The 13,019-nt window shown below is 46.9% G+C and overlaps 1 protein-coding gene across 1 annotated transcript; it reads left to right on the top strand.

The window, feature by feature from the left end:
• Window positions 1-843: 843 nt before the first annotated feature.
• Window positions 844-11,343, top strand: SCP2D1 (SCP2 sterol binding domain containing 1). Its single transcript, XM_049699134.1, has one exon. It carries the CDS (start codon window positions 9,417-9,419, stop codon window positions 9,885-9,887), a length of 471 nt encoding a protein of 156 aa, XP_049555091.1. The 5' UTR covers window positions 844-9,416; the 3' UTR covers window positions 9,888-11,343.
• Window positions 11,344-13,019: the final 1,676 nt, after the last annotated feature.

Below are 13,019 nucleotides of genomic sequence, written 5' to 3'. Positions count from 1 at the left end.
GTGTTAAAGTCCCCCAGTATTATTGTGTTACTGTCGATTTCCTCTTTTATAGCTGTTAGCACTTGCCTTATGTATTGGGGTGCCCCTGTGTTGGGTGCATATATATATACATATTTTAATTAATCAATTAATCAATTAATTAATTAATTTCGGGCTGTGTTGCATCTTTGTTGCTGTGTGCAGGCTTTCTCTAGTTGCGGCGAGCAGGGGCTACTCTTTTTTGCGGTGCACAGGCTTCTCATTGTGGCGGCTTCTCTTGTTGCAGAGCACGGGCTCTACGCATGTGGGCTTCAGTAGTTGTGGCTCATGGGTTCAGTAGTTGTGGCTCACAGGCTTCAGTAGTTGTGGCACATGGGCTTAGTTGCTCTGCAGCATGTGGGATGTTCCCGGACCAGGGCTCGAACCCGTGTCCCCTGCATTGGCAGGCAGATTCTTAACCACTGCACCACCAGGGAAGCCCCGTATACATTTATAATTGTTATATCTTCTTGGATTGATCCCTTGATCATTATATAGAGTCCTTCCTTGTCTCTTGTAACATTCTTTATTTTAAAGTCTATTTTATCTATATGAGTATTGCTATTCCAGCTTCCTTTTGATTTCCATTTGCATGGAATATCTTTTTCCAACCCCTCACTTTCAGTCTGTATGTGTCCCTAGGTCTGAAGTGGGTCTCTTGTAGACAGCATATATATGGGTCTTGTTTTTGTATCCATTCAGTGAGCCTGTGTCTTTTGGTTGGAGCATATGATCCATTCACATTTAAGGTAATTATTGATATGTATGTTCCTGTGACCATTTTCTTAATTGTTTTGGGTTTGTTTTTGTAGGTCCTTTTCTTCTCTTGTGTTTCCCACTTAGAGAAGTTCCTTTAGCATTTGTTGTAGAGCTGGTTTGGTGGTGCTGAATTCTCTTAGCTTTTGCTTGTCTGTAAAGCTTTTGATTTCTCCATCGAATTTGAATGAGATCCTTGCCAGGTAGAGTAAACTTGGTTGTAGATTCCTCCCTTTTATCATTTTAGGTATATTGGGCCAATCCCTTCTGGCTTGTAGAGTTTCTGCTGAGAAATCAGTTGTTAGCCTTACTGGAGTTCCCTTGTATGTTATTTTTCATTTTTCCCTTGTTGCTTTTAATAATTTTTCTTTGTCTTTAATTTTTGTCAATTTGATTACTATGTGTCTTGGCGTGTTTCTTTTTGGGTTTATCCTGCCTGAGACTCCCTGCACTTCCTGAACTTGGGTGGCTAGTTCCTTTCCCATGCTAGGGAAGTTTTCGACTATAATCTCTTCAAATATTTTCTCGGGTCCTTTCTCTCTCTCTTCTCCTTCTGGGACCCCTATAATGCAAATGTTGGTGCGTTTAATGTTGTCCCAGAGGTCTCTTAGGCTGTCTTCATTTCTTTTCATTCTTTTTTCTTTATTCTGTTCCACGGCAGTGAATTCCACCATTCTGTCTTCCAGGTCACTTATCCGTTCTTCTGCCTCAGTTATTCTGCTATTGATTCCTTGTAGTGTATTTTTCATTTCAGTTATTGTATTGTTCATCTATGTTTGTTGGTTCTTTAATTCTCCTAGGTGTTTGTTCTTTAATTCTTCTAGGTCTTTGTTAGACATTTCTTGCATCTTCTCAATCTTTGCCTCAATTCTTTTTCCCGAGATCCTAGGTCATCCTCACTGTCAGTATTCTGAATTCTTTTTCTGGAAGGTTGCCTATCTCCATTTAGTTGTTTTTCTGGGGGTTTATCTTGTTCCTTCATCTGGTACATAGTCCTCTGCCTTTTCATTTTGTCTATCTTTCTGTGAATGTGGTTTTTGTTCCACAGGCTGCAGGATTGTAGTTCTTCTTGCTTCTGCTGTCTGCCCTCTGGTGGATGAGGCTATCTAAGGGGTTTGTGCAAGCTTCCTGATGGGAGGTACTGGCATAACATCTTTTATATTCATTCCTGTTGTGTCTATCAGTAAAGATCCTCATTTTTTTAAAAAAAATATTTATTTAGGCTGCTCCGGGTCTTAGTTGAGCACGTGAGATATTCCTTGCCATGTGTGGGATCTTTAGTTGTGGCCTGAGGACTGTTAGTTGCAGCATATGGACTTTTTAGCTGCTGCATGTGGACTTCTTAGTTGCAGCATGTGGACTCTTAGTTGCAGCACGTGAACTCTTAGTTGCAGCATGCATGTGGGATCTAGTTCCCTGACCAGGGATCGAATCTGGCCCCCTGCATTGGAAGTGTGGAGTCTTACCCACTGGACCACCAGGGAAGTCCCAGGTCCTCATTTATTTTTAAAAAATATTTATTTCTTTTAGTTTTTGGCTGTGTCATGTCTTAGTTGTGGCATGTGGGATCTTCGTTGCGTTGCACAGGCTTCTCTCTAGTGGTGGTGTGGACTCCAGAGTGTATGTGCTCAGTAGTTGCAGCGTGCAGGCTTAGTTGCCCCATGGCATGTGGGATCTTATTTCCCTGACAAGGGATCAAACCCATGTCTCTTGCATTGGAAGGCGGATTCCTAACCATTGGACCACCAGGGATGTCCCAATCAGGTCCTCATTTTTAAATGAATAATTACAAGATCTTTGCAGACTCTCTTTACATTTGGGCTTCTGTTACGTGTATACAGTTGTGGTAACCACTGTTAAAGACTTGTACAAAACATCCTTCCAAAACAGGCATCACTCATGCTTGTCTGTCAGAGATCTTGTTCTTTGGTTTTCACCCCCCCCTCCCAGTTTAGCATTGATAAATCTTTCAAAACTGCCGAGAGAATTTACGAAGATTTGTTCCATAGGCCCAGTGTTTTTGACTTACTGAGTTCAGGAAAACTTAGGGGCTGACCCAGCTCTTACGATTAATTGCATCTGACTTTTTTCCAGGGGGTCGTCAGCAGTTTATCCTTCACAGGTCTCACATCCAGTCCAAGCTGTGCATTAGTGGAAGTTGTCTTTTTACTTTCCTCTGCTCTGGTGGGGTGACCACAGTCCATAACAGTGAGTGGGGAAAAAGGAAAGAAAATAAGAATAAAGCGGCATTTCCTCCACAATAACTAAATGCCAGTGCTCAGCTTATTGGACCACTTTATCCCTTAGACTTAGCTTGAGATTTTAACTAGGCTGTTTCTAAAAATCAAAGCACACTGCACGGTTCCGGCTTTGCTCTTGGACAAATTAGCGCAGCTGGAACTACATTTCCCAGAATTCCCCTCCCTGCAGACTTCTGGGGTTAGCGTGGGCACTGACCTCGTGGGAGCCTTGGGAGACAAAAGTGATGCAACATGTGTGTCTTTCTACTGGAAAAAGGTGGGCGCGGGTCGGGTGCCGTTGAGCTCGAGGGAGAATCCCGGGTCCGGCTGGCTTGCCTGGTGGGCAAGGGCTTCCTCTGCCGCTGACCACTTCCCCAGTGTCTGGGACGGGCTGCCGCCGCGCTGCCCTCAGACTCGGCACCAGTGTAGCCAGCTCCCTACCCAACGTGGGGAAGGTCACATCCCTCTAACAGGTCCGTGATCTGTGCCATTCTTACCCCTGCCCCTCGGTGGTCTCCTGAGTGGAGACACCCTCCTCAGAGGATGCGCAGTGTTCACTCTTGGTTCTCCCTTTTCCTTCCCAATACGCCGATTGGGTTCCACGCTCCTCCACGCAACCAGGAGGTTAGGGAAAGCTGATTGAGTCCTGCCTCAAAGGTGACTTGGTGAACCTGTCCACTGAAAAAAAATGCACAACCTAAAAGCGAGGATTATGTTTTATCTGGTGGACAAAACTGAGGACTTAAGCCTGGAAGATAGCCTCTCAGATGGCTCTGGGGACTGTTCTGAAGAGGTGAGGGAGCAGCCAGCATATATAGGAGTTTTGCAACAACAACAAAAAACCCCAATAAAACCAGGTAGTGGAACATCAAAAGGTTACTGTTCATTAAAGAAAGCCTGACACCTCAAGTTAAGGAATTTAGTTGCTTTCCTTTGTATGGGCAGATCCTGAGATCATTCCTTTGATATGCACCTCAGCTCTCTAGGGTGGTTATCCTCCTTCTCTCCATCCTGAATCCCTTCAGGGTGCACCGTCAGAGTTGGCTGTAGTGGCTGAGGGCTTGATGGCCACGACATCCTTGGTTTACTGATCTGGCAGGTGACATTTTCTAGCCACAGACCTAAGCTGATCCTGGTAAGTGTAAGGAACACCGTCCTAGCCAGTGAGATGGGGGCAAAGTCGCCAAAGGACGTGGGGAGAATATGCCCTTCTGGTAAAGAGAGAAGTGTAGGAGAAAATGGCTCTCTTTGTTGTTCTACTGAATGTAGCCCCAAAGTGTTGCCGCCACAAGGGTCACTGGCCTTAGAAGAACGTGCAGCAGGATGATGGAAGGAAGGACCCTGGGTCCTTGAAGACTCATTGAGCTGCTCAAGGAACCAACCCTGGAGTAGCCAACGCCTCCCGCTTGCCTGGGACTTGCCGGATTTAGCACTGAAGGTCCTGTGTCCTGGGAAACCCCGGTCCTGAGCCTGCCTGGTGGTCCGTCCCTCTAGCCCTGCCTTAGGACTTCTTTAATGGGAGATAATTCCCTTTACTGTTGAAGCCCGTTGAGTTGTGGCTGTTTTTGGTGCTTGTAGCTGAAAGCATTCTAGATGGTGTAGGACAGTAAAAGAACACGCCTTTTGTTTCTGACAGTGTTTATAAAAGAGGTATTCTGAAAAATGTTCTGAATAATGTCAACATCATTGGAAAAATGCACTGCTTTTCGTAGAAACTTTGTGTTTTTGTTTGTTCAAATCAGTTTTATTAATTTATGGGCAGGCATAACTTACACATTTTATCTAATTAAAAAAAAAGTTACCACTTGGACATACATATGGCATATGGAAAGATAAGTATAACTGTTTTATTTTAAGTATTTGCCTGTCTTTGGGCCTTTAGCTGTGTCTTAAAATAAGAAGCCCTTACATTGGCCAGTGATGCCTTTTGGGAGTGTAAGAAAGGGGTGATCTCTGTTCTATATATTTAAAAGTCTAAGTTACTGGGACTTTAAAAATATATTTGTGCATGAGTTTGGTGTAGTTCAGTGACATTTTTTCCAGAAAGAAAGGCTTCCAGGGCTTGGCACTGTCTTCCTGTGGGTGTAGTTTATTAATATCATTATTGATCTTTGCCCTTTCCTCTGTCTACACCTGTCTTAGCTTGGGCTGCTATAATAAAAATACCATGGACTGGATAGCTTATAAACAACAGAAATTTACTTCTTACAGTTCTGGAGGCTGAAATCCCAGATCAGGGTGCCAGCCTCTTGGGAGGGCCCCATTACATGTTGCAGGCTGTGGACGTCTCATTGTATCCTCATGTTAGAGAGCAGAGAGGGGAAGCAAGGTCTCCTGTGACTCAGGGCACTAATCACACTCATGAGGGCCCCACCCTCATGACCTCATCCAATCCTAATTACCTCCCACTTCCTAGGACCATCACATGGTGAGGTTAGGGTTTTAGCATGTGAATTTGGGGGTTGTACAAACATTTAACCCATAACATTCTGCCCCTGATCCCCCGAAATTCATGTTCTTTTTGCATGTAAAATACATTCCTTCCATTCCCCGACCCCTCCAAATCTTAACTTGTTCCAGCATCAACTCTAAAGTCTAAAGTCGAAATTATATCTAAATATCATCTAAATCAGATATGAGTGATGCTCAAGATATGGTTCATCCTGAGGCAGAATCCCTCACCAGCTGTGAACCTGTCAAGCCAAACAAGTTATGTGTTTCCAAAACACAACAATGGAACCGGCATAGGATAGACACTTTCATTGCAAAAGTGAGAAATAGGGGGAAGAAGGAAGGGGGTATGGGTCCCAAGCAAATCCCAAACCTGGCAAGGCAAACTATGGGATCTTAAGTCTGTAGTACAATGCTCTCTTTGGCTCCATGCTCTGCCCTTCAGGTTGACTGGGTAATAGTCCCAGATCCGCTGGGGCAGAGGTGCTGTCTCCATAGCTCTCAGAGGCAGGGATCTCACCCCCAGGGCTGTGCTAGATGATCCCACCCCCACTACTTTGGGCAGATGCCATCTGGCCTGTTGAAAACAAGGCATTCACCCCCTTTTTGAAACCAAGGAGGCAGCCTTGGTCTCTGAATTGCCTTTAGGATCACCCTTCCCTTGCTTTTCTTAGCCAAATCTTTAAGCTCTGCTTCCTTTTTGCTTATCAATTCTGTCTTGAAGTCGTTCCTGCCTTCTCACATTTTGCTACAGTCAGTCAGGAGGAGCCAAGCCTCACCTTCCACACTGTGCTTAGAGATCACGTCAGCTAAATATCCAATTTCATTACTGGCAAGTTCTACCTTCCATAGAACACTAGAACATGGCCACAGTTCAGCCAAGTTCTTTGCCATTTTATAACAAGGATGGTCCTTCCTCTGGTTTCCAATAATGTGTTCCTCATTTCTGTCTGAGACCTCATTAGAATGGCCTTTACCGCCCATATTTCCACCAACATTCTGTTCACGATTATTTAGGTAGTCTCAGAGAAAGTTGATGCTTCCTCTACAGCTCTGAGCCCATCCTAAATTGCTGGTCCATTAAATCATGAGCTCAATAAATGCTTATCGTTTTAAGCCATTGAGTTTGGGGGTAGTTCTGCAGCGTTATCACAGCAATTGATAACGAAGACACCTTTTATCCATCAGGGACAGCTGAATGGGCTGTCGGAAGGAGTTACATATGTTGGCTTTACAGGCAGTCATACCTTATACACCTTCACTCAGAAGTTACCCAATAATCACCCACTTACGCATGCTTGTGTCCTATTTAAAGATAAATGTTACTGGACCATTTTAAGTACGTATGTGCGTCTTTAGGCCTTTAGCCTTGTCCAAAAATGGGGCGCCCACCTGAACCAGATCCCACCAATGGGAGCTGGTCTCTGTTCCATATAGGTAACAGTCTCAAGTGAGTTATTGGGGGTTTTGGGAAGGGATTTTCATATGAGTTTGGTGTAATTCAGTGGTTAAAGATGGAGCAGCATCCCCTAGATGACCATGTAACTTCTTTACAACGGTTAGGATGATGCTGGGGTTGCCTCCCAGGATGCTGATGGGTAATCGCATGTGACTACCTAAATTTAAATTAATTAGAGCTAAGTAAACTTAACTCAGCTCCTCAGTCGTACTAGCCATATGTGAGTCTCAACAGCTACCGCTTTGAACAACCCAGACCCTGAACATTTTCATTATCTCAGAAAATTCCTTTGAGCGGTGCTGGTCTCAGTGCTTGTGTTCAACTTTCTTATTTACAGAATCTCTTTGGTCTAAACTTCTAGTTTCTACTGACTATTTGATTCTGACAGCCTCTCACTCTGTACCCTCTGGGAAAAATGAGTTATTATTGTCTAGGTTATCAACTCAAGCTAGTCTGTTTTGACACCTGCAACGTTAAATATTCTCTTTGTTACAGGTCACAAAGCTAAGCATTAAAGTGGAGTCTTTGTTTGTTTATGTATACTGACAGAGGGAGCACCCCTTCTGCCAGGCAGAGTGAGGCTTGCGAGGGAGAGAGGGCAGCGGAGAGAACCAGTTTGAGTTTTAAAAACCCTAACAGCACTTCCCTGGTGGTGCAGTGGTTAAGAATCCGCCTGCCAGTGCAGGGGACACGGGTTCGATCCCTGGGCCGGGAAGATCCCTCATGCCGCGGAGCAACTAAGCCCGTGCACCAAAACTACCGAGCCTGCCGCTCTAGAGCCCACGAGCCACAACTACTGAGCCCACTTGCCACAACTACTGAAGCCCACGCGCCTAGAGCCCGTGCTCCACAGCAAGAGAAGCCACCGCAGTGAGAAGCCCGCGCACCTCAACAAAGAGTAGCCCCTGCTCGCTGCAACTAGAGAAAGCCCGCGTGCAGCCACGAAGACCCAATGCAGCCCAAAAAATACATTAAAAAAAAAATAAAGGGAGTGATGGGCATAGAAAATGACCATTTAGCACACATCACGCTGATGGGCCACAGATGGATGCAAGCAGAAGTAGGCTGGAGTATGATATGAAACAGGATATGTGCAAAGTCTCAAAGTATCTTCCTGCAAAATACTTATTCATTACAAAGGGAGAAGCAGTAACTCTGCAGAGAGAGACCCAGTGGACACCACCTTAACCAAGGGATCAAGGTCAGCGTCATCAGCATCACCAGAGGTGGGACACATTGGCACCATGTACCCCCTTACATGATGCACTGAGAAGGCACAAGATCACTTCTGTGGTATTCCTGCCCACACTCCTCAACCTAATCGTTAGAAAACATCAGGCAGACAAAAAGTGGGTTCTGCAGTCATTCTACTTCTGTTTAAACCTGGGTGCCCTACTGACTAGTTGTGTGACTTTGGAAAGTCACTTCATTTCTCCTTGCCTCCGTTTCCTCATCTGTAAAAGGAGGATTAAACTTAGTACCCACCTCAGAGGATTATAAGGAGGATTAAGTGTGTTAATACATGTACAGTGCTTAGAACAGTGCCAGCTCAGTGAGGGCTGTTAGTGTGTGCGGTCATCATGTGAGACCAGCAGCTTCTTCTGCTGATCTTAGGGATATTTGTTTCTTTTTTTTTCCTTTTCACTGTGCTTCTGGAAGCTTCCTGATGCAGGCCCTGGTGCTGATTCCTCCTCCAAACAGCTGTTTTGTTCTAACAGCATTTCCCACTCCACCCCTGGGTAGGCGAAGCGTGCCTTAAGGATCATCTACTTTTGAAGGAATCAGAATAACTGCTCTCTCAGTTGAGAGAAAAGACAGAGGTGAGCACTTCCCTGGTGGTGCAGTGGTTATGAATCTGCCTGCCAATGCAGGGGACACGGGTTTGAGCCCTGGTCCAGGAAGATTCCACATGCCACAGAGCGACTAAGCCCGTGCACCACAACTACTGAGCCTGCGAGCCACAACTGCTGAGCTCGCGTGCCACAACTACTGAAGCCTATGCGCTTAGAGCCCATGCTCCGCAACAAGAGAAGCCACCGAAGTGAGAAGCCCACACACTGCAACAAAGAGTAGAAGCCCGTGGGCAGCAACGAAGACCCAATGAAGCCAAAAATAAATAAATAATAAATAAATAAATAAAATAAATTTATTAAATAAAAAAAAAGTGTTGAAAAGACAGAGCTCATGTCACCAAAGAACCTTCTAGGGCCAGTTTCTCTTATTCCCAACATGGGGTCCAGACCTCTCTGGGCTGGGCTTGTGGGACCTTGTGGTTTGGGGGGTGGTGTGGATCTGCCTCACAATGACCTGTCTGAGCCCTCACCCCATGTCACATTTTAGCATCTGTTTGGCCAATAAGACTGCGGCACACAAACCAGTCTCATTCCCCACTTGGCCACTCCTTTTATGTCACAATATGAACTTGTGGATATTAATCTGGCTACAGCTGCTCACAAACCAGTTGGCAAGGTCAAGAGGACCAGCACAGTAAGATGTGGAAGAGAATCGACCGTCAACTCAAGATCAGAGCAGGGGATGGGCCTCAGGCAAGCCAGCTCAAGGAATTGGGTCCAGCTCAGGAACTCACTGTGCCACACCCTGTAGTGCTGTCAGAGTTCCAGAGCTTCCCTGTGTTTGAGGACATCAGTCATCACATCAAAGAAGTGGGGGCCCAACTGGTAAAGAAAGTCAATGCCATCTTTCAGCTGGACATCACCAAGGATGGGAAGACCATTCTGAAGTGGACCATTGATCTGAAGAATGGCTCTGGGAACATGTATCCAGGACCCGCCAGGCTCCCAGCGGACACGGTCTTCACAATCCCGGAGCCTGTCTTTATGGAGCTGGTTTTCGGCAAAATGAACCCTCAGAAGGCTTTCCTTGCTGGCAAGTTCAAAGTGAGCGGCAAAGTTCTGCTTGGCCAGAAGCTGGAGAGGGTTTTCAAAGACTGGGCTAAGTACTGAGCCTGCAAAAATACCAAGGAAATGACCAGCACTTCCCTCTGATTATAATGTTGAGCGGAAATCATGCTTCAGCTGAAGATTAAAACAAAAAGTATTCCATATTTTTTCTCCAATTCTTCCTATTCAAGTTTAATGAATTTTTCTGCTGATGTGTAAATTTGGAGCGAGGGTTCTAGAGCAGTAAAGAGTGTTGGAGTGTATCACCTAAAATCTTTGTCTTTTTCTTTTCTTAGGTTCATTTATGTCATAATATGCTAGGGTGAAAGCCCCAGGTAGAGAAATGGGTGGTTTTGACGGTTGGATTTAAATGCTCCAGTGATTGAGTTCCTGGGACTTTTGTTTTGCTTTGAGTCTGGTGCTTTGGGAAAGAAGTGGTAACCACCACTGTGCAGGTCTGCATTCCAGTCGGTAGCTTGGTTCTTCGAGGAGACCTTAACGCGGGCGGCAGCGTTCTAAGAGGGTGGGTTCCAGAGCTGTGTGGATGGAGTGAGGCCATCAAGAAGTTGCACTCTCGGCGTAGTGTGACTTCTGACGGATTTAATTCCAGGAGAGTCAAAGGGCTTGAACGATGTTCTGGGCTATTTGTGTTTAAGCCAGAACATGCATCAGATTGCCTGGAAGCCCAGATTGCTGGACCCCCCCTCAGAGTTTCAACTCTTTAGGTCTGGACTGGGGAGATGCGCATCACCAGGTGATGCTGGTGGGACCACCCTTGCAGAACCCCTCCTGCCGTTCATGCATAGCTCTCGGTATTGATCATAACTATTCTACTCTAGACCCACAAGATGCTGCCATCATATGAAGATCTGCTGCAGGCAGATCACACGGCCCGCTTGGGGGCCACTTCTGGAGTGTCAGGAGCTTGTGTGCAGAGCATTTTTTTTTTTTTTTTTTTGCGGTACGCGGGCCTCTCACCACTGTGGCCTCTCCCGTTGCGGAGCACAGGCTCTGGACGTGCAGGCTCAGCAGCCATGGCTCACGGGCCCAGCCGCTCTGCGGCATGTGGGATCTTCCCGGACCGGGGCACGAACCCGTGTCCCCTGCATCAGCAGGCGGACTCTCAACCACTGCGCTACCAGGGAAGCCCCGCTCAGAGCATTTTACAAAATCAGAGGTCATGCTGGGAGACTTTCCCTGCTGGGAACCCTCTCCGTACACTGGGAGGACTGGAATGGAGCGGCTGCAGCCTGATGTGGCCTCCATGTGAGTGTGTGGATCATTTGTTCCCGTGTGACCAGTGTGTACCTTATCTTGTAGGTTAAATACACACAGTGTGGACCCTCTGAAACCTGCATGGGAGCTCCATGAAAATGGCCATGATCAAACACATGCCTACCAAACGATCCAGCTAGTCCATTCCTAGACATTTTCCCAAGTACAAAAATTTGTACGTGAATGTTCACAGCAACTGTATTTGTGATTGTCCCAACCTGTAAATAAACCAAATGTCCATCAATGGATGGACAAATCATGGTCTGTCGTATCCTGGAATAGTACTCAGCAATGAAACGGGATGAGTTTTTGACGTGGGCACAAATACACAATGGATGTCAGAACTGTGCCGAGTGAACGAAGCCAGAGAAAACCAAGTATGTACCATATGATTCTATTTACATAACATAGTAGAAAATGCCAGCTGTAGTGGCAGAAAGAAGATCAGTGGTTGCCAGGAGACAGGGATGGATGGGGAGTGGATAGGGCTGGGGGGTATTATAAATGGCTATGAGGAAACTTGGGGGTGATGGATGTATGTCCTGATTGTGGTGGTGTTTTCACAGGTGTATATGTAGGTCAGACATCAAGCTGTGCACTTTATATACACACAGGCAGCTTATTATGTGTCAGTATAACTCAATAACACTGTTTTAAAAGCCTCCTGCCTTCATCCAAAATGAAGTTGTTATAAGAGAATTTAAGACTTAATGCTTCTCTGGGTATGAGTCATCTGACCTCATCGTGTGTCTGTCTTCCACTTTCACTGACCTGATGCCCCCGCACAGGCTCCCTAAGTTGTCCATGTCGGAACGAGGCAGAGCGAGCGCTCACTGCTGACAAAATCTCATCCTCTCAGAGGGATGCGAAGAGACCATTTGTTGAGTTGACGCTTAGCACTGTGGTCAGGAGTCGCTGACGGTTTGGGTGTGGGACGTGGAACACCCCCTAGTTTCTTGGCTCATCTGGGTCACTCGGCAGGTGAGGGGGGGGTGAGCAGTATGATGTTGCTGCCAGCGCCCCCACCCAGGGCCATGGTGGGCATCTGAGAGGCTTCAGATGATATCAGATACCGTTGATATCCACGCTTACCTTACCTGGTCCAGGCCCTGCTGTTCAAGCTATATTAGAAGCGTCAGGCACGGCTGCGCAGGCGTTTGGGGGCTGCTTTTAGGGACATGGCTCGCCCGAGCCTGTTCCCTGAGCGGTCCTGCTCGTACCTCTGGGGATTGGCCCTAAGACGGGGTTGCTTGGAGCTGGGGAGGGGGTGGGGAGGGGAGTCAGGACGGGAGGGGTTACAGAGGGTCGTGCCTGGACTGGCATCTGACCACAGGCTGGAAGGGACCTGTGACCCATCATCACTTGGGACAGAAACATGACTCAAACCAGTTAGGTTCCTTCCTCAGGAATTCGGAGCTGGGAAGCTGAGAGACTGAGCTACAAGCGGGCCGTGGGGACAGAACCCGAAAGACTGGGATGTAGGAGGGGCGCCTGCCGTGGTAGGAGCTGGACAGGAGGGCCAAGCCTTGAATGAGGAGGGGGCTGGTTTCCTAGTGAGGGGAGGAGAGTCCAGGCCTCGGGAAACGCACAGCAAACCCCTGTGCAATCAAAAGAGAAAAATCACGTGTTGCCAGGATGCCACGTGGAGCAGCCAGACGGACCCAGATTTTGGAATCAGAAGCGTAGTTTCAAGCCCGTCACCACCTCACATCCATGTAATCACAGGGGATTAATGAACCGCTCTGGCCTCAGTGGCCTCATCTGGAAATGGGCCCATAGCCCTGAAAACGTCAGGTTGTTGGGGGGCTGGGAGTGGGTCCCCCGCACGGTCACTGGGAGAGGTGGGTCTTCCACGTGTGTGGATTCTCCTTCTCTTCTGGGTGAGGGGAGGGGGGTCCCTACTGCCTCCTGAAAAGGCCC

The sequence above is a fragment of the Orcinus orca genome, chromosome 16 (genome assembly GCF_937001465.1).
Source record: "Orcinus orca chromosome 16, mOrcOrc1.1, whole genome shotgun sequence".
NCBI classification, from domain to species: domain Eukaryota; kingdom Metazoa; phylum Chordata; class Mammalia; order Artiodactyla; family Delphinidae; genus Orcinus; species Orcinus orca.
This window is presented reverse-complemented; position numbering and strand designations above follow the sequence as displayed.

What these genes read in the sequence shown, in the direction of transcription:
- SCP2D1 (XM_049699134.1), top strand. Translation starts at nt 9,417, where the DNA reads ATGTGGAAGAGAATCGACCGTCAACTCAAGATCAGAGCAGGGGATGGG.